We start from the raw sequence: 22,427 nt of genomic DNA, 5'->3' as shown, positions 1-22,427 counted from the left end.
TCTTGGGCCTTTCGTATTTGTGTTCTTATTTGTCTGTGAATATTGTTGTACATTCTTGTGTTGTTCTTTGATTTTTTTTCATGAGTTGCAGTATCTTGTCATTCATCTGACTGTTCTTTTTCTCTTTTTTCTATTAGATGTTCTTATCTAATCTTTAAAAACGTCTCTTTTGTTTACTCACATTTTAGTCTTCTCATATCACATTTTTGTTACTATTCTTTTTCGTAACCTTCTTAAATCTAAACCGATATTTACCAGCAACAGGAACATCATCTGACATCTGACGATATGTCAGTACCATATATTTGCTTATATTCAATAAAAATACTTTAATTTCTTATTACTATGGTTTAAATATTTATTTACTGTAGATGTTATTGGACAACCTATAGGTTTCCAAAAATTGAAAAATCACGTTCATAAATGTATACGTATCCAGTTTTCTAAATGCAATAAATGAAATAAAAGAGAAGTATAAAAACGTCAATTGTAATATTAGCCATTTTCTAATTTTTATAATAATTCTTATAGCCGACATACGTTTGACTCACATGTTTTGATTTATTTCCTATAATAAGAATGATGACGATGTGCAAAGATCCGGCGGATCGACTTTATATTCTTTGCCTATACTAAACAATCATTAGTCATCAACATCAATTAATATTCGACATTCGAGTCGACAGACGACAGTTATTTTAGCACAAAACATTAATAATGTTTTGTGATCTACAGAATCTATCGAAAATAGCGCTTGGTGGTGTGTTCTGTAAGTAATTCAATGATTACATTTTACGGATTGAAGTTGAACCCCCCTGAATAGTGATCAGCAGTGGGACTCTGTGCCATGTAGTATTCTACATATAGAGAAGATTCTACAACGTCGGCACTCCGTACATCCGCATTGTCGCATGAATGCTATTATTTTGGTCGTTTCGTTTCTATCTCCAGAGACCTATCGAATTCTATATAGCGCAAGCGTATTATATTCCAAAAGCAAGTTGACAGTAAATTTATTTATTTTTATTTTGGAGATTAAGGTTATGTGTACATTCTAACTGTTTTTGGTTTGTACGTAAGAGTTTATTTTATTTTGCTGAGATCGTGGAAATAGTGTAGGCATGTTACCTATTAATATAATAAACATACTAGCAGGGGAAAATGAGGAGCGGTTAGAACAAATTCGTATCGAAGCGTTAACAAGACGCCAAATGCGAGATGAAAGCAATCCTTTCGCTATAGAAGATATTCGATTTGGTAAATATTTACATTAAACGGATTTGTCAAAAATCGCGGTTTTTTTTTGGACTTAGTCTAAAAATGCGAAAAAAGGCCAAATTTCAATAATTGCAATGCAGAAAGTTAATAAAAGTATGAATTAAGATAAAAAAAAATTAAAAGTGGAATAAAAGGCGGTAGATCTTTAAAAATGGACAGTACAAACAACTAATAAAATAGTAAATTATCATAATAATATGACATGTAACAATTGTAATAACATCATAAAACAATTGTAATTATCAACAGGATTTTGATGTTAAATCAGGTAAAAATGCATATTAATATTGTTAAATAGTCCAAATTCATTTAAGTTGCACATCAAAATTACGCCCCACAATTTGTGAATTTTAAGTTGCTAAGGAAGTAACACAGAATCCATATATACAATTTATACATCTGGAATAGCTGTGAGTCAAGCTGACATAAATACCCTTTCTCCATCCCTCTATGCTTTTTTCGCCATATCCTAAACTGTTTAATTTTGTGGTAACAGTTTGTCACACAGCTATTCCTTTAGCTCGTCCCTCACTTCCATTAAATTTATTTGTTATTAATTCTGGATATTCTTCGCAAAATGAAAGCAACATTTCCCAATGTTCCATTCGGACCCTCATTTTTATCCAAAAATATAACGAAGACGAAGCTCTTTAAAAATGACTTCAAATAACAAAAACAAACAGCAGCATGCAAATGACCCGCGTAATAAACCGAAACCGAAAAAGTCAACCCAAACAATTAAAAACCCTAAAAATAGTACTTTCTTTCTCTAAAATGTGTTACAAACAAAGATAATAGACAATAAATGCGATATTTGAGTAAAACCAACAGGTTAATGTTTTTACATTCAATAATAGAGAGATCGGAAAATACCGAAGCGAAACGACATACGCACGGAGTGACAATACACGTTACTATCGCCGTTGTAGATAGAAAACGCTAATAGAATTCTACGATAGAATTCTATGTGGCACGGAGTCCCGGTGCAGGTTGATGGTTGACAGTATCTTGTCTTTTGTCAATAATTAACTTTTGTGATTGGTTAAAATTTTCATCGAAAACCCGGCAACACTGTTCATAGTTTCTCTCATTCCTTTTCCTTTCTACTCCCCGTATTCAAGAATACAGCTTTTTAAAATCGAGAGAAATTATGATGGAGCAGAAAAGCGAGTTAGCTTAGTGGGGAGTAAAATTTTCTCTCGATTCAAGAATAAGGCCCCTTGTGTACTCTGGTGACGTAACTCAAGCATCCCCACCCTAGTCGGAAGAGGCAACCGTAGTAAGTCTAGGAACCGTGGTCACACCCACCTTAAGTCCTTAAGTTACAAGCCATGAAGTAGAAATTTGGCAACATCTAAAGGTAGTCCCGGGCCCTGATTCTATTTCATTTCGATGTCGAAATTTAAAAGCGACTACGCCATGACAGTCGCAATCGCTAGCCATTCTCATTCATTTCGATTGTAGTTAAAACTGGGGATATTTACTTTATCATTTTGACACTGCTGAAAATTTGGGTTGGCCCTGTTGTTTATTGGCTGCACTACGCTTGTTTTGTTGAATGTTTGTTTTGTTTACGTTACGTGAACGTCTTTTTTTTCTTGTTTGAGTTGTTAAATCATAAATATTGGCCATTCTCAATTATATTTTGAATTGAAAGAAAAGATGGCAAGAAAAAAAAAGGCGATGTGGGAGATCCTTAAGTTATAACCACTAAGATTTGACTTAGTGGTTATATTCTAATATATTTTTAAATTTACTGCAGCTTAGTAATACTAACCCTAAACATTTTGGGTATCCTAGAGGCATAAACACCTTCTTCCAAATATGGTTCTAATACCCTTATTAAATAATTCGCAGCTTGTTTATTAATCCGGAATTACTGCCTAAATTGAGCATCACTTAGTGAAAAAGAATTTTGAGTATCCCGTAACATTCTTCTTATCCTCCGTTATGAACGTCGGATATCTAACCTCTCTAATTCCTCCAAAACTAGCAAATGTCCGTAAAACACAGCCATATTGATACTTTTTGCCTCAGTTTTCCTTGCAAGGATCAAAACACCGCCTACTTAAACTGAACCTAAGTTCACTTCTCCCAGTCCAGTCAGTCATGTCAGATTAATTTCGACTCGAAATGAAATTTCAACCACTTTCTTGAAGTTGAAATTAATTTCGATAAGTCAAAAACTAGTGACGTCGTTTGGTTAGTTCAGCTGAAATCCACAAGGTTCGCAAAGTCTCATTTCGACGTCGCCATATTAATTTCGACATGTTTTGAGTCGAAATCTCAATTAGAATCAGGATCAGGAATCAGGACCCTGTTTGAATGTAAACAGTTGTTTACAAATGAATCCATAACTATTTGTATATTCTATTTTTTAAATTAATATTAAGTGCTTTTATGTGTCTAGTCAGTTACTTAAGTTAGTCGTTTATTCGACTAATTATTGATATTGTACTACAGGTTGAAATAAACTCAAATGTAAGTATAAACGTTGTTAGGTTAGGTGTGGAATTTCATTATTCTCAGTATTTATTAGGTAATTTTTAATTCTTTTGTTATATTAACTCTTTGGGCAATGAAATCACAGTTTTTGCGACAACTGTGGGTTTATTCTCCAGTTAATATCGTAATAGTTGAAATGCCACAAAAGCTTAAATATATTGTTCTTTTCAGTTACAGATGTCAAGACATTGTTGTGTACCTCGATGCAAAACTAATTACACAAGCTTCTGAAGTTGGAAGGGCCTGTAAGCTCATGTTCTTTCCGAATAGATAAACAATTATGTAATAAGTGATTAAAAGCTATCAAAGAAGACAATTATACCCCAACAAAATCTTCTGTTCTGTGTGCTAAGCATTTTCATTCTGAAGATATAGTACTTCATCATACATGGAAAGACAAAGAGTGTTGTGTCTGAAAAACTAAAATTGGAATTAAATGCTATTCATAGGATTTTCCCCAATCTTCCAGCATATATGTCTATTCCCAAACCTATAGACAGAAGTGATCCATGTGAAAGACAACATCACTTTGATAATGAGAACCACAAATTGGAACAACTGGAAAAAGACTTTCTCAAACAAGATTTAATAGACTCGTTTGATAACTTTATTAACAAATGCAGCATGAAGATTACTTTAAATGAGTGGAATTAAAAAGTGACGAATGACAGTGTATATTTTTATTTTTTAAACATTCAAGAATGTAGTGACTCATATGACATTGGTCTAAAGATATTAAGTAGTGTTAAAATTTCTAAAAATTTAAAAGTTACTGTACATATAGTGTACTGTATGTATAGGTGAAAATTTGTTCAAATGGTCAAGTATTAACTTTATCCCTTTAGCGCCTCTGGTAGGTCATTTCGGTACTAATTAAAATTTAATGGGAAATTCAAAATATTTTATTATTTTCCAATGGAATAATCTCACATATTGTGAGTGATGTGACAATACCTATCTGCTTTTTCACAAGTTTTGTAGGGAGACGAAAAACTTTATTTAGAGTCACCTCCTGTTTTCATATGATATTTTTTTGACTTGTTTTGTAGTAAAGTCATAGAATTTACTACAAAACAAGTCAAAACTTACATATAAAAACAGGAGGTGACCCTAAAAAAAGTTTTGTGTCTCTCCTACAAAACTCATGAAAAAGCAAATAGAGATATTGCCAAATCACTGACTATATAATATTATTAAAATAAAATATCATAACTTACTAAGCTTGTAAGTAATACTCATAAATTATTTGCAACAAGACAAACTGGAAATGTGAGTATATTAATAATATTCTCAAGTTGCAAAATATATAAGTTTTTATTATTTCTTCTGTCAAATGTGGTTATAAGGAAAAGGACATATAAAAAAATTATACAATTTTTTTTTCTAAATATATGTGTATTAATTTGCTGTTTCTGATAAAATAGATATAAAATATATTTATTACATTGGTATAATATACTTTGATCATTTAATAATAAAATTCTATAACTGAATAACATATCATGAATTTACATAGCTCATGATTTTTATTTATTTAACATCCCATTTATTTACAACTTTTAAAGCAAATTAGTGAGATGAGGTTGCAAGAAGCAGAAATACAGCTAGAAGAAATGGAAGATGAAAGAGAGAAAGATAATATCCTAACAGAGGAAAAAGTCATCAAAGCAATACAAAAACTGAAAGAAAACAAAGCTCCTGGATTAGATGGCATACCATCTTAACTTTTAAAACATGGCACAAAAAATCTGACCTATAGTATACATAGACTAGTAAAACTGATATGGAGGCAGGTGAAACTACCTGAATACTGGAACATAGGTATAATTGTACCTATACACAAGAAAGGGAACTAAACAGTTTGTGATAACTAGAGATGCATTACCCTGCTAAATGTGACCTACATTCTTTACAATCGACTGTCGCGATATTGTGAAAGCATAATAGGAAAATATTAGTGTGGGTTTCAGGAAAATATCCATCAAATATTCCTTTTAAGACAAGCTTTAGAAAAAACATATGATTATGGAATTGATACTTATCATTTGTATGTATATTTTAGATGTGCCTAGGAAAATGTAGACAGAAACGCACTATACAAAGCCATGGTAGAATTTAATATCCCAATACACTTAGTGAGGTTGGTGAAAGCAACCCTCTCAACAGTTGAGTGTAAGGTTAGAGTGCAGAACGGAATATCAAGAACTTTCCAGGCATAAATAGGTCTTTGACAGAGAGATAGCCTATCATGCCATGTATTCAAGATTGTTCTTAGTGAAAGCTATTAGAGAATCTGGAATAACAACAAGAGTGACGATTATTAATGGGAGTGTACAAATACTAGCATATGCAGACGACCTTGATATCATAACAAGAAGAAGGGTGGACCTGGTTCAATCGTTCACAGCATTGGAAGCAGCAGCAGAAAGAAAGAGACTACATGTTAACACTAATAGATATATGATATACATGAAGAGTATATGAAGGTCACAAATAATAATCAAGTAGAAAAACCTGAAGATCTAATGGTTGGAAAATATACTTTCGAAGGAGTAAGGGAGTTCATATATCTAGGCTCACAAATAAACCACTGTTATTTTATCATAGAAAAATTAATCTTGTGAGACTTGAAATACTAATTAATATTTTGTTGGGAAATAAGCCACAATAAAGTTAAAAATAAGTTTATTGACGTTTCAATTTCCACTTCGGAAATCGTTCTCAAAATACAAATTTTGTTTTTGTTACTTAGTGAAAAAAATTCTTCTAATAATTTAATTTTATCTGACTCAATCATATTGACAATTCAGACCCATATTATACATTTTAGAGTAGAAGACTTTTAAAATGATATTGCCAATATTGGTAAGTTGCGTTCCTGGGACGACTTTAATATAAGATAGTTCATTCGATTACATGAAATCAACTTTAAATATTTTTTTTGCGCCAATTGATTTATACTGCCTGCATATGTTCTTTTTGCTGTCTTTCCTTTTAATATTTTGTTAATATTTGCACATCAAGTAAAAATATGAAAAGAACATAAAAATTCAGCAAACAATTGCAACATATTGGGATTCCTACAATTAAAGACATAACAAAATTCCAATTGAGTTGTTAATTGATATACTAAATTAAATTTAATATCTTTAATTGTACAAATCTGAGGTATTATTACCATTAAAATCTGTATTGATTTAATGACTAACTGATTATATGAAGAGTTTGGATATAACAATGCATTGCAGCAATATGCTCTTGCATCAATAAATCTAGATTCTGCTATATGTACTCAGATCTTCTTTTTTTCCAACTAGGTCTGCCCTGCATATTTTACATCTTTTGATTTTTTTTAATAATTTTTTTGCTACATATCCAGATATATATGTTAATTTACCTTTTTCAATGTCATTTAAATTTGGAAAATTGTTTATTTGATTTAGAATTATTATATTTTTAGCATCACTAACTGGTTCATGAGTTTTTGTTAAAAAAGCTTTTAAATTTGACAATGAAGTTGAATGCTGAAGTTGAATGTGATCACAGACCACTAATAATAGAGGTTAGGTGATCTGTGAATGTGATGCTTCATAATTATTTATTATCAATGATTTAAAAGAATTTACAAAAGAAAAGCAAGATGGATTGATATTCCTAATACCATGAGACCTAATGGATCCAAAGAAGTTCTCTAGAGGATCTTGACTTAAATTTCTTATTGCTAAAAATTTAAATCTATCTTTATTCAATTTGTTCCACAAATATTTTAGAGCTTTGATAGTGTGAATCCAGTTCTTTACAGAAGGAGGTTGACGATTACTATTTATAAATTTAAATGTTTCAAATACTTTTATTGCTTCTGTCCAAAAATGTTCATGTTCCGATCTATTAGTAACGGCTACTCTTAGTCCTTTTCCCCCTTCCGGTAACACTTTTGCTCCATTCACACTGTCAAAAACTTTGTCCATAAATAAAATAAACTCTGCAGTGTGAAGAGCTTCCTTTTGCATATCAGAACCTAAAATAGACAAGTACAAAATTAACACGTTTTTACAGAGTATAACAAGAATGAATGTTTTATTAATGTTTATAAAAAGAATGTTGCAAACACCATTTATTAACCAGTGGTCTTATAATAAAAAAATAATTCTAATGCACTAACCTATAGTGTTCTAAAAATATTTTCTTTTTAATACAATATTGAAAATGCATAAAATGTGCAAAACAAAAAAAAAAGAAAATTGATATTTTCAAAAACAATTGTTAAATACGATTATTGTTTGCTTCCTGAAAAATTTTAAAATTGACGCTTACACAGGGAGCTATTCAAATAATCTTTTAAAAATAATTCAGACCATATGTTACTGGAAATGTAACATTTAAGGATATATTTTATTGTAAATTATCTTTTAATACCTAATTTTTTCGTTAAGTGACTTGCTTTTACTAGTAGTATATACTTACTGTGTGTTGCTAACATCTTCATTGCTGCAGCAACTCTTCCACTGAATATTTGTGCTGCGAATGAAACTTTCATTTTTTTTTTTTAATTTTTTACATGCGCTTCAGTGAGTTTATTGCACATTTTGTAATCATTATCATGATTCTCCATTGTATATAATTTTGTGATATGATCCCAACTGGCTATTTGGTGACCATATATCTATGAGAAAGAAACTCATGGATATGAGTTCACTAATATTCTGAAGGGATACCTATACCAGTAATGTTTACTTGTTTTGGGGTCCAGTCGTGAAATCCAATAAAATATACTGCTACAACTCCCAAAGGAACCTAAAATTTCAAAAACTGTTATTTCGAGGTAGTGACTCAACTTATTGACTACTCCGGACTTGTAAAATATGTGAAATAGTTAACTTTAAGTTATTTAAATTTTTAATTTATTTATTATTAATCTAAAATAGTTATTTAACCAATCAAAACCAAAGCAATTTATTCAGTCTACACAGAATATAGCAAAACAAGTTGATTTAAGGTATAGACATAAAAAAAAATTTTGAAGTACAAAAACTAAATGTTAAAATGAAAATCTAAAAGCACAACTAGTGAAAACCATAACAACTCAAGATCAAAACCAAAAGTTAAAGGAGATATATTTTTTTTTAAGCCAGAAGTGGAACAGACGCCACACGTTGGGTCTAGCCAATTGAAACCTCTATACTTCGGGAGTATTGGATTTTAGGAAGCGTATAGCTTACAAATTTCAGAAGCACTGGAAGAGAGGTGATGCAAAATACTAAAGATATGGCTAAGCTCAGAGGAACAAATTTAAATAGCCAAAGAGACACTAAATCTCAAGTGAGGATTCGGGCTAGCTTCAATGCACTGAATCGTGGCTGAAATTTAGTAAAATAATCAACAACTACTAAAGCATATTGGGAACCTTTATAAGACCTAGGGTACGGACCAATGAGATCTAAAGGTAGAAGTTGAAATGGAAAATCAATCTGTAGATAACTACCCATTAAACCTGGTTGAGGAAGATTTGTTGGTTTGCATGTAGCACAGATTTTGCATTTAGCAATATAGCTACGTACAGTTTGACGCATCTTAGGCCAGTAATAAAGTTCAGATATTCGACGCAAAGTTTTGTAAAAACCAAAATGAGCTGCCGCAGGATGGTCATGAAAGGTGACCAAAACCTCTGCTCTATTAGGAGTTGGAACGACTATCTTCCAATCCGACATTCCAGTAAGGGCATCCATGGAACTTAAGACATGTTTATACAAAACACCATGTTCAACTTTAAAATCAGGAAATTTACCTGGTACATTCTGTACATCATACAACATTTTCCGATACCAGTCATCTGGTTGTAAGGAAGATAAGTCTAACAAATTAATATCATAAGTTCTAGAGAGTGCATCAGCGACTACTACACCTGAAGCTTTACGATGAACAATTTTATAATCGTATTGTGCCAATTTTAAAATCCACCTAGCCAAACGAGGAGATGGGTTCTTCATACTTTGTAACCACACCAAACTACTGTGGTCAGTTATGACCGTAAACGAACGACCTTCAAGAAAACATCTAAAATGTTCAATACCTGTAATTATAGCTAACAACTCCTTTTCAGTTGTAGTATAATTTTTCTGGACTTTATTTAATTTCCTGCTGGTGTAGGCTATAGGGTGTTCTTCTCCATCAACAATTTGATAGAGTACCCCACCAGATGCTGTGTTTGAACAATCAGTCATCAAATAGAAAGGCTTAGAGAAATCCGGTGCTACCATAACTGGGGAATTTGTGAGAGCCTCCTTGATTTTAATGAAAGCTTCATTAGCTTCAGGAGTCCACACAATATTTTGTCCCTTTTTCCTATTTTGAAGTAGATCAGTGATAGGGGACAACAAGGTAGAATAAGACTCTTGACAAATTTTTTGTAATAAACCACCATTCCTAACAATCGACGGACTTGAGTGGTATTTTTAGGCACTGGAAAATCACGAATAGCCGATACCTTATCAGGATCAGTATGGAGACCATGTGAATCTACAACATATCCCAAAAACTTAATAGACTCACGACAAAAGCTACTTTTATCTAAGTTAATAGTCAAATTTGCATCTTTTAAACGCTGAAACAACTGCTGCAATACAGAGATATGAGTTTCAAAATCAGGAGTAATAACAGGAATATCATCAAGATAATACTGACAAAAAGGATCTCAAGCAGGACCAATTACCAAATCCATTAACCGACACATAGTCTGCGGAGCAGACACAAGACCAAAAGGCATTGTAGTGAACTGATACAATCCTTTTCCATTGACTGCAAAAGCAGTGAGCTTCTTACTCCCTTCGCTCAGTGGAATCTGTAAAAATGCTTTCTTCAACTCAATAGATGAAATGAATTTAGCGTTTTGTAACTTACTCAGGATGATATCTATACGAGGTATAGGATACGCATCTCTGTTCATGGTTATACTGTTAAGTTTACGTCCGTCAAAACAGACACGAAAAGTCCAGTCTTTCTTTTTTGTCAACCACAAAAGGCTACAAAAAGAAGAAGTACTGGGCTCAATAATACCTAACTTTAGCATTTCATCTACCTCCTTTACTAGGCTTTCACGCCAGGCTTGAGGCAAGGGATATTGATATTGCCTGAAGGGCTTGGACGAACCCACATCAATGTGATGTTCGATGAGATGAGTTTTACCCAACTTATTTTTCGAAGAGATAGAAGAGAATGATTTGATAACATTATTTAACTGCTCTACTTCACGAGCATTCAGTCTACTCATATCTTTAACTGCATTGACACAAGAGATATTAAACGAAGAGACAGATATCATTGTACGAGACGCACAATAAAGCCTCGATGGTTAGCGGACTGTATACTTAATTAATTGAAATAAGACTCACGAAACTTACTGTAGTTACACCTTTATTTAATTTAGACTATTCACCATTCACTTATGATAATTAGATGGCTATAAGCCAGAGCTAATACAATATTTACTAGTTCAATAATAATAATAATTAGATGGCAACAAGCCAGAGCTAATGTATGTTTTTACTTTTTATAAAACTACAACTAAAAAAAATGGCGTTATGCGTAATGAATGCACTGGCGCAGAATGTCACTTGTCACTTTTTGGTGGTGGCAGGGAGAAACACTGTCACTTCCGACCGAACACACCCGAACCTACAAAGCGTCCCAATAATTTTGCATAGGTGTTGGATATTGTTTCCAACATGCTGGGGGCCAGAGCATTTCATGTGAAATCTTACAAATATAGCTACTATCTAAAATACTAGTTATACTACTTCTTACACTAAATTAATTTTATTTACATTATTTACAATTATTCATAGGATGGCAATACTGCCACCTTTGTGACTGATCTTACATAGGTCCCATTTTTGGTTTTAACTTCAACAACACTAACCATTTTATCCTTTCCAGGGATAACCTTGGTGATACGTGCAAGTGCCCATTTAAATGATGGAATATTGTCTTCTTTTAGTAAGACTAACATATCTTCCTTTAAATTAGGTAGTTTATTTTTCCATTTTGGCCTATTTTGCAACTGTGTTAAATAGTCTTGATGCCACTTTTTCCAAAAGTGCTGTTGCATTTGAGTACAGAGATTCCAAAATTTTATACGATTTTTTGGAACTTCGGTAATATCAGGTTCTGGAAAGCTGGTTATGGGGGCTCCTATAAGAAAATGTCCTGGTGTTAAATATTCCAGATTTGTTGGATCTTGTGACATAGCCATAAGTGGTCTTGAATTCAAGATACCTTCCACTTGTACAATTAATGTATTAAATTGCTCATATGTGAGCTCATTTGTGCCCATGACTCTTTTTATGTGGTATTTGGCACTTTTTACTCCAGCCTCCCACAAACCACCAAAAACTGGGGAGTAACTGGGAATAAAACTAAATTTAATTTTTTCATTTAAACCGACATTTTCTATTTTTACTGATTGATTATAAAAGTTATTAATTTGATTGTTAGCACCCTTGAACGTGGATCCATTATCACAATATACGTTCAAAGGCTTCCCACGGCGAGAAATGAAGCGCTTAAATGCTGCTAAAAAAGTTTCAGTAGTAAGGTCTGATAATAGTTCCATGTGGATAGCTTTTACAGAAAAGCACACAAAAAGGGCTATATAGGCTTTTGTGCTTATTGATTTTCTTATTCTCGATTGCTTGACGAGAAAAGGGCCACAAAAGTCTATTCCCACATTTTGAAATACTCTAGCAGCACAAACTCTTGTTTCTGGTAGAGATCCCATTAATTGTTCAGAACATTTTGCTTTAAATTTGAAGCATATTACACACTTTTTAGTAATTTTTTTTACTTCTCGGTTTCCATTTATTAACCAATAATTTAAATTTAATGAACTTAGCACTTGCCTGGGACCAGCATGAAGTAATTTCAAATGTTCATGCCTTATTATGAGATCTGTAACATGATTAGCCTTTGGCAAAATTATTGGATGCTTTTGAGTATATAAGATGTTAGAATTATGTAATCTACCACCTACTCTTAAAAGCCCATCACCATCAACAAAAGGAGACAGCGTACTTAATGGTGATTTTAAAACTATATTTGATATAAGATCTTTAATTTCCTGAGAAAAATGATAATATTGTTGACACTTTATAATTACCTTTAAAGAATTATCTAACTCTAGCAAATTTAAATTACCAGAAAATTTTTCTGTGCCTTTCAATTTACTTAGAGAATTATTTTTAAATCATAGAATGTATGCTGTAATTCTTTGCAGTTTAGTTATATTGGAGTATTTTTTAAAGAATGTATTTTCCTTTGTTTGTATAACATGTACACTAACTTTTTGTTCAGGCATTGGATAAGGAAATTGAACAGGTAGCTCATTATGAGCAAAATTTTTGTCCAACAGCATTTTTGGACCAGTAAACCATAAGGGATGCAACTCAATATCATTAGGCTCCAAGCCTCTAGAAAGGCAGTCTGCTGGGTTTTCTTTGCTATTAATATAAAGCCATTTAAAGTTTGTGGACATGTTTTGAATTTTTAAAACACGATTAGCTACATAAGGAGTTAATTTGACAGGTTCGGTTTTTAACCAAGCCAATACTATATTTGAGTCACAATAAAGAAAAATCTTTTTAATATTTGCTTTTAACAAATTATGAATTTTAAAAGTTAAATTAGTTAACAACAAGGCACCATTTAGCTCTAGTTTAGGTATAGTTAACTTTTTATTTATTGGAACGATTCTAGACTTTGAGCAAATTAAATTAACATTAACTGTGTCATTACAAATAGTTCGAGCATAAAGTGCTGCTCCATATGCTTGCATTGATGAATCACAGTACCCTACAAGTTCAATACTTTCAGCATCAGTAAAGGCTAAATTTCTTGGAATTTTTAAAACTGGCATATTTATTAGACCAGTAATAAAATTTTTCCAAATTTCCTGCAAATCATTAGGCAGTACCTCATCCCATTTAATTTTACGAAGCCAAATTGTCTGCATTATAACTTTTGCTTTGACTAACACTGGACCTGCTAATCCTAAAGGATCATAAAATTTTGATATAAAGTTTAATACCTGTCTTTTTGTTAGACAGTCATTGATATTAATTTTTGGCGATGACAGTTTAAAATTATCAGTAATGGTATCATATGATAAACCTAATGTTTTTACAACAAAGTTGATTTTATTTATGTCAATTTCATCAAAATGTTGATTTTCTTTGGGGATATCACTTATTATTCTTGGATCGTTTGAACACCACTTGTGCAAGGAAAATGACCTTAGTTGCAAAAGATAAATTAGTTCATTTTTGAGTTTCTTTGCTTCTTCTATAGTATCACTTCCTGCTAGGATGTCATCTACATAGGTATTATTTATTAATGCTTTAGCTGCCAAAGGAAAATTTTGTCCTTCTGTATTGGCTAGTTCGACTAAACATCTAGTAGCTAGAAACGATGAGCTTCGTAACCCATATGTTATTGTTTGCAACTGGATACACTTTAGCTCACTATGTGGTTCTCTCCATAATATATTTAAATATCTTCTGTCTTCAGGGTGAATAAGTATCATTCTAAACATTTGTTTAATATCAGTAGATATAATATATTTATAAATTCTAAATAGGATTAATATATCAAATAGTTCATTTTGTACAACAGCACCATTATATAGAAAATCATTTAAGCACTTTTTGCTCTTAGATTTAATACTACCGTCAAAAACTATTCTTAATTTTGTAGTCTTCTTATCCTCTCTTATTACTGGATGGTGAGCCATAAAATAAACCTCGCCATTATTTAAAATTTTTGGATCATAATGAACAATTTTAGCATGACCAAGTTGAATATATTCATCTATGAATTTTTTATAATCAAAGTATAGAGTTGGGTTTAGAACAAACCTTTTCTCTAAGTTTTCAAATCTCTTAAGAGCTACAGCAAAAGAGTTACCTAAATTAATATTTTCTTGTTTTAGAGGCAGATTAACTTGATATTTGTTTTCGATTATTTTTATTGAATTTTGAAAACTAGCCTCACAAGCTTCCTGATCACTTGTAAATTCTAAGAATACTTCAGGAACCTTTTCCATTTCCCAAAATTGAGAGATGGCAGTGTCTAAATCACTATAAGTTGTATGCATGCATACAATATTTAAATTTGAGAACTGGTTGGTTGATACAGATCCACTAACAATAAAACCTAAAAGAGTATTTTGAAGTATTAGTTCTTGGCAGTTTATTTTTTCTGCGAGAAAATATTTTAAACACAACATCAGCTCCTAGTAGTAGACTGATTTCACCGCTTTGATTAAAAGTGTCATCAGACAATTGAACAAATTCTGGTATTTTAGATGTATTAAAACTAAACCTGGGTAGATTCCCTGTTATTATATCCACTACAGAACATTTTATATTTGTACTGAAGTCATATATACATGATTCTATATTCAAATCAACTGCCTTTTGGATTCTTGTGCTATTTTGTGAAATCCCTACAATATCTAAATAATTATTGTATGTCTTTAGGTTTAACCTTTTTACTAAACTATTTGTTACCAAAGAAACCTGTGAGCCTGTATCGACTAAACCTCTGACAATCAAGTTGTGACCTGATGCTGTTCTAACCTTTACCTTTACAGTAGGTAAGATCGTATTTGCTCGATTTTTATAAATCGAATTAAAATTTACTACAGCATCGTATTGCGATGAAGTGCTTGCATCTTGATTAGATTGAGCAATATTAGAACTTACTGCCACTTTTTCTAAGTGCAGTAATGAATTGTGTCCTTTGTGACAGGTTTGGCATTTTAAATTTAACCTACATTTATCAGTATGGCTGTTTAAACATAGTTTGTTTCTATCAACAAAGGAAATTCTTTCATTGACTGAAAGGACTTTAAATTTTTTGCAACTATAAAGTTTATGTCCATTGATGGAACAGTATTGACATTTAACATTACTTTGTGATTTGGTTACTAAGTGTGTAAGTTGTTTATTTTCCTTCAACTTTGTTTCAGATGTACTATTAGTGGCTTCAAGAGCCATTGCCCTATTTTCGAGATATTTTAGAAATCCATTTAATGATGGTAAACTTGAACTATCTCTATCAATTTGATATGACCTATTCGTAAACTGATCTATTTTTCTAGACAGTATACAGACTAAAAGCATATCCCAGCTATCTACTGGTTGATTAAGATTTTTTAAGGCACCAATTTGTTGTTTGACCTTACTTATAAATTCTCGTAATGAACTAGCAGTTCCTTTTTGCATGGCAGGTATATCAAGAACTTGGTAAATATGTGAATTAATAATCATAGTTTCATTATTGTATCTGTTATTTAAAATTTGTAAAGCTTCATTGTATGAATCATTCACTAATGGCAGATTATTTATTAAGCTGAGGGCTTCATGTGTTGAATAATTTTTTAGATAAAATAATTTTTCTACGCTTTTTAAATTTATATTTTTGTCTATAACTGCTGTAAATATATCTATAAATGATTTATATTTAGTTAAATCTTTCCCATCAAATGTGGGAATTTCAATTGAAGGTAATTTAGTGGTACTGGTTGCATGATGCTGTGGCATATTATGAACTAAAGGCACTGTGATTTTATTGTTTTTCATGGATGTAACTCCTTGGATGGTTGCCAATAGATCTACATATTCAGCTTCTATGTCATCAATATCATCATCAAAATTTTCATCTAAATGAGCAATTTCTGTATTTAAATCAGTTATAGTTTTAAATGATTCACATAACATGTCTTTTCTAATAGAAAATAGATCATCCTTTTTTGAACTTTCTGGATCATCTTTATGTTCACTAATAAATCTTTTTACCCGACTTATAGTGCTTACCGCTTGCCTTTTCCTTGTTATCAGTTTTTCCAAATCCTTTTTAGACATATTTAAAGGCTTTGTTAAGTTAAGTGACAAAGTATTTTTAATATAAAAATGTATCTAAGTATGAGATTCTGAAACACTGATAAAAAAAAGAAAAACGGTCGTTAAAGTAAACAATTACCTTTAAAATATTAATTAAACATAACACACAAGACAATACATACAAAAATAGGACCAAATACCTATACTTATATTTTTAAAAACAGAAATCAAAGTAAATATTTGTTACTTAATAGGGTTATGTCCAATAAATTGTTAATTTTTGACGTAATGAAACGGTGAATGTCAACGCGAACACAGAGCACAGAAATCCAAGTTGGTGTCTCGGCGTTCCTTGGCTCGATGATTGTCATAAAGGGAAGAGAGCAGTCTTACTTACGGTTTCGTTCCGTGTTCTATTTATTGACATTAGAGCTGGCAGCCAGAACAGCACCGGGACTCCGTGCCACATAGAATTCTATCGTAGAATTCTATTGGCGTTTTCTATCTACAACGGCGATAGTAACGTGTATTGTCACTCCGTGCGTATGTCGTTTCGCTTCGGTATTTTCCGATCTCTCTATTATTGAATGTAAAAACATTAACCTGTTGGTTTTACTCAAATATCGCATTTATTGTCTATTATCTTTGTTTGTAACACATTTTAGAGAAAGAAAGTACTATTTTTGGGGTTTTTAATTGTTTGGGTTGACTTTTTCGGTTTCGGTTTATTACGCGGGTCATTTGCATGCTGCTGTTTGTTTTTGTTATTTGAAGTCATTTTGCCATCTCCTTATTCAACCTAAAGAGTTCTTTAAATCGAATATCTTCTATTATAGCGAAAGGATTGCTTTCATCTCGCATTTGGCGCCTTGTTAACGCTTCGATACGAATTTGTTCTAACCGCTCCTCATTTTCCCCTGCTAGTATGTTTATTATATTAATAGGTAACATGCCTACACTATTTCCACGATCTCAGCAAAATAAAATAAACTCTTACGTACAAACCAAAAACAGTTAGAATGTACACATAACCTTAATCTCCAAAATAAAAATAAATAAATTTACTGTCAACTTGCTTTTGGAATATAATACGCTTGCGCTATATAGAATTCGATAGGTCTCTGGAGATAGAAACGAAACGACCAAAATAATAGCATTCATGCGACAATGCGGATGTGCGGAGTGCCGACGTTGTAGAATCTTCTCTATATGTAGAATACTACATGGCACAGAGTCCCACTGCAGGGAGCACGCAAAATAGAATTCTATTCTAGTGACGTCACGTTGCCTAGCAACCAGTACGCCTCGTTTTGAAACGATAATTTGGTAGCATGCCGTATCGAAATTACCTTTACCGCTCCCCGTACATCGAGCAAAAAGACAAAAGAGGGAATGTAAAGGTAGTGGGGGCAAAAATATTGTTAGACAGGAAGTGCCATCTTGAGAGGCCAAATTAAACAAGGAAAGAGAGTCTTTCCTTGTTTAAGAAATCAAATTTAGTTGGGTTATGTTATTATTTGTCCCAACTGTCACATGAAATCTTATTTATATTGAAGTTTTTTAACAATTGTTTCACATTTTAGACTGTTATCGTTAATATTTAATTAAAATTTTCTCGTCTAAGACACATTCTGAAAACTATTTTATAGCTACTGTTAATAAGTGTCGGAAAATTTAAATTTGGCGCATTCGCATTTCCGGATATGTCGGCCATCAGAGGCCACTTTTTTGGTCGCCTTTTCATAACGATTAGATTCCCTCTTTTGTCTTTTCGCTCGATGTCCCCGTAACAACCTTGTAAAATCGTGTCGATTCTTTATGTCAATACCAATAGTTTAAGGTTAAGTAAGACGTTTATTGGATATTTTGTGCTTTGTGCTCCCAATCCCAAACAAACCAAAATATTCATTTTCAATAGACATGAGGGTAAATGCAGACCATTGGGCAATTTTGTTGGATTTTGCTGAAAAAAATCCATCAATTATTACAAATAGATTTCCAGGATGTAACGGCAAAGAAAAGGTGACAGAACTGTGGAAGCAACTTTCAAATAAACTAAATGCACTTGGATATGGTGAAAAAACTACAGCTGAATGGAAAAAGGTAATAATTGCTTTTGAAGAAAACAAAACATTACCAAAAAATATATTTTATTTCAGACGCTAATTGATTGGAAGTCCAAAGTAAAAGGAAAAGCTGCTGGTATAAAAACGTATGAAAGCAAGACTGGAGGTGGACCGTCATGTAGTCAACAGTTGTCCTCATATGAACTTAGATTGCTAAGCATAATGGGAAATCCTTCATATGAGGGGAATCCTAAAAATGAGGAAGTGGGTTTGAAAAAAAGAAAATTGTATGTAAGTAGGAATGTTAAAAATACAGTATACTCCCTCTATAACGAACACGGTTATTACGAGGTTTCGCTTATAACGAGGTACATTAGATGTCCCGTAAAATTTCTATTGACCTATAACCCTCTATAGCGAGAGAGCTAAATTTGGTTATAACGAGAGAAAATAAAATTGAAAAACGTGTTTTTTTACGTTTTTGGCCCGGACGTAGCTATAAATAAATACCTTTTTAAACGGCCCCGCAATACATATAACTGCCGCCCGCAATAAACTTCTTTACAATAAATACACTGTTTCACATATTTAGAAAATATGATAGAATAATACTGAACAATTTAAAGCAGGCAAAAATGACAGAATTCTTCCAATTGCAGAAGCAATAGTTTATGTTATCCGTGAAAATGGGCTTTATACATTATGTAGTTGGGAAAAATGCAAGTACAGATTTTTTGTTTTAACCTATATCTTTATTTATTTTTATTTATTTATTTATTATATTATTTATTATATTTATATTATTTATTATATTTATATCATTGACAATAAAAAAAACTCTTTTTTGTTTTAATGCCATTTCAGTTCTCGTTATAGAGGGAGTCTACTGTAGTTTAGTAAAAGTATTTAAGTAAATACAAAATGCAAATACATTGTTACTTTATTATTTAAAATAGAACTACAAAATAATTTTTAACAAAAGTATTTACATATACTTAAGATCCAAAATACATATTTTCAAAATAGGTTTTCCAAATAAAATACCTTATTACTTATTTAACTGATTTTAATACTAGTATTTGTTTTATGTAAGTAAGCTTTATTTCTGTAATAAGTGTAGATATTTTGTTTTAGGAAGATGTAAGCCTTGGACACAATACAAATACTAAACCTAAGTTGATCCTTCTTGATCCTAATAAAACCAAGCCGTATATTCCTTCAACTCATCTCCCTGCTACCATTGTCCCCCCTTCAACTCATCTCCCTGCTACCATTGTCTCCCCTTCAACTCATTTCCCTGATACCATTGTTCGCCCTCCAACTCATCTCCCTGCTACCCTTGTTCACCCTATTAATTCTGAATCTTTTGATACTGTACCCCAATTACCCAAGGATTTACATTCAATAGCCAGTGTGAGCCGTCCTTCTCTGGGCAATCAAATACTGAAAAGTATTAATTTTCCAGTTACTGAACTTCCCAGTATAATATCCTCTAACTCTACACCAGATACCTTTCTCCCATCTAAATTAAAAACCCAGCAATGTTTTCCAAACCCGACTAATTCCAATGTTCCAAAAGAAAATCAAATAGCTGAACAATCTACTTCACGGCCATCCACAACCAAACAGAAAAGGATACAAAATAACACAATGATTAATATGCATAAAGAACTTTTAGAAGTGCTTAAGGATATAAACACCAACATAAGTTCCTTAGCTTCAAGTGGTAGTCAAATAGTTGAGGTGTTGAAAAAGTAATGTTTAATTATTGTAAATAAATGTATCTATCTATCTAAACAGCCCTAAACATCCATCCTTCGATATAGGCCTCCTCCTCCTCCTTCCATGCCTCTCTCTCTTGGGCAATTTGTATCCATTTTGACCCGGCGTGTTTCTTTAGATCATCTGATCATCGCATTTGTTTTCGTTTTTGATTCGTCTTGTGATTCCACAGTCTCTAATGTATAATTGTCTTAGTCCATCTTTCTGCCTTAGGGTGTGTCCAACAAACTTTCATTTAAGCTTTGCTACTTGGGTTTCTTTTTCTGTCTGATAGTTTAATGTTCAGCATTTGTCTTTCCATGGATCTTTCTGTCTTTTCTTTATTTAATTTAATGATTTGTCCTACATATATATACTCTTTTACTTTCTATTCTTGTTTGTGCCACTGTAATTATTAGTTCTTCTTGTTGATTGGTCATGGTTTTTGTTTTACTGTAATTCATCTTCAGTCCAATTTTTTCCCACCATTTTTTAGCATTTATACAGTTATCTCGTTCTTACTGATTTCTGGTTGTAAGTCGAAATTAACATTTTTTATTTTTATTTGTAGTTACTTAAGGATTTATTGTGTTGGTTTCTGTTTTGTACTGTAAATAAATGTATACATATTATTTTTTGTAATTATTTGTCCTGTTTAATAATTATGAAATAAAGTGATTGGACATTGTATGTATTTCTAAAAATACTTTTCTCATATGAAATTTCATAATTATCTCTTTTTGCCATGTTCAAAACTTTAACACAAATTTAATTTTTAATGGATGATGAATAGTGTAATTTATTCATACAAAAATATAAGCAACCCACATGTATTTTATTATGTCATTTAAAAATCAAAAGAGGTCAAAACTTATCTCACGAGGTGCAAAAATTTAAATATACAAAACCATAATAAGACCAGAGATTGTATATGGAAGGGAAACATGGACGCTGACAAAAAAAGAAGTAAATACATTGCAGATGTGGGAACGTAGAATCCTTCGAATAATATATGGTCTCTGCAGAGATAATGTGACAAACACATGGAGGCACAGACACAACGAGTTAGATTCTCTTCGGAAAGGAAAATTTAGTGAGATATATAAAGGCCAGTAGATTAAGATGGACGTGTTACGAAACAACGACAATGGCCTTATAAACAGCGTGTTTTGGGAAAACTAGATGGGAGATCAATGGGTCGGTCTAGAAAAAGGTGGAAAGATGCAGTCAGAAATGAACTGGAGAAAATGGGAAATAGTAGCACAGGACAGATATAACGCCATCGATGATGATTTAAACTTTAATGATTAAATATAAAAAACTCAAGCAGATCTATTTATGAACAAACTGTATTGATTTTGATCTTGACTAATTTTGTATTCATTTCAATCAATAATAATAAAAATAAAAAAAACAAAACTTTAACTAATCACTATGATACTTCTAACAGTTCTAATTGAAATATCTTTCTATTAAAAGTTGTCTGGTTCTTGTGCCCGAGTCTTCTTCATTTACCCTAATTTCAATTTCCTCAGGTCCCTGGTTATCGGGAAAATCTTCATGGAGATCATTTTCATCCAATCTTCCTTTGACGCAAATATTGTGTAAAACACAACAAGCTACAACAATGGTTCTTACTTTTTCTGGATCATATCTTAACTTCCGTTCACCCAATAAACAACGGAATCTATTTTTCAGAACCCCATTACATCGTTCAATAACATTCCTTGCAGATGCATGGCGGAAGTTGTATCTTCTTTCTGGAGTTCCATCTGCAGCATTTTGAACAGGTGTCATGAGCCAAGGCTCTAAGGGATAACCAGAATCACCCAATAACCAGGAATTAGTGTCACCAGCCTCATAACAGTTTTGTAGCTCTTGTCGGATTGCAGACCTCCTCCAAATATATGCATCATGAGTGGCT

At 32.2% G+C, this 22,427-nt stretch overlaps 1 protein-coding gene and 1 long non-coding RNA gene across 2 annotated transcripts; one reads left to right on the top strand and one right to left on the bottom strand.

Annotated features, from left to right (window-relative positions):
• Nucleotides 1-6,451: 6,451 nt before the first annotated feature.
• On the bottom strand, nucleotides 6,452-17,106 carry LOC140453009 (uncharacterized). The gene is made up of 3 exons (XR_011952284.1): nucleotides 16,816-17,106; nucleotides 8,248-8,577; nucleotides 6,452-7,801 (listed from the first exon to the last, which is right to left on the bottom strand). It is a non-coding gene; the product is annotated as an uncharacterized lncRNA (long non-coding RNA).
• Nucleotides 17,107-18,508: 1,402 nt separating this feature from the next.
• LOC140431137 (uncharacterized) lies at nucleotides 18,509-21,796 on the top strand. The gene is made up of 3 exons (XM_072519048.1): nucleotides 18,509-18,779; nucleotides 18,836-19,033; nucleotides 19,877-21,796. The coding sequence occupies exons 1-3, from the start codon at nucleotides 18,597-18,599 to the stop codon at nucleotides 20,498-20,500; spliced, it is 1,005 nt and encodes a 334-aa protein (XP_072375149.1). The 5' UTR covers nucleotides 18,509-18,596; the 3' UTR covers nucleotides 20,501-21,796.
• The last annotated feature ends 631 nt before the right edge of the window (nucleotides 21,797-22,427 follow it).

The sequence above is a fragment of the Diabrotica undecimpunctata genome, unplaced genomic scaffold (assembly GCF_040954645.1).
Source record: "Diabrotica undecimpunctata isolate CICGRU unplaced genomic scaffold, icDiaUnde3 ctg00000568.1, whole genome shotgun sequence".
NCBI classification, from domain to species: Eukaryota; Metazoa; Arthropoda; class Insecta; order Coleoptera; family Chrysomelidae; genus Diabrotica; species Diabrotica undecimpunctata.
Note: the sequence above shows the minus strand (reverse complement) of the source record. Positions and strands in the feature narration are given on the sequence as shown.

Bases quoted from the DNA above. Each gene is read 5' to 3' on its own strand.
- LOC140431137 (XM_072519048.1), top strand. From the start codon at position 18,597: ATGAGGGTAAATGCAGACCATTGGGCAATTTTGTTGGATTTTGCTGAA. The intron at 18,780-18,835 runs GTAATAATTGCT...ATTTTATTTCAG, and splicing joins CTACAGCTGAATGGAAAAAG to ACGCTAATTGATTGGAAGTC. The intron at 19,034-19,876 runs GTAAGTAGGAAT...ATTTTGTTTTAG, and splicing joins TGAAAAAAAGAAAATTGTAT to GAAGATGTAAGCCTTGGACA.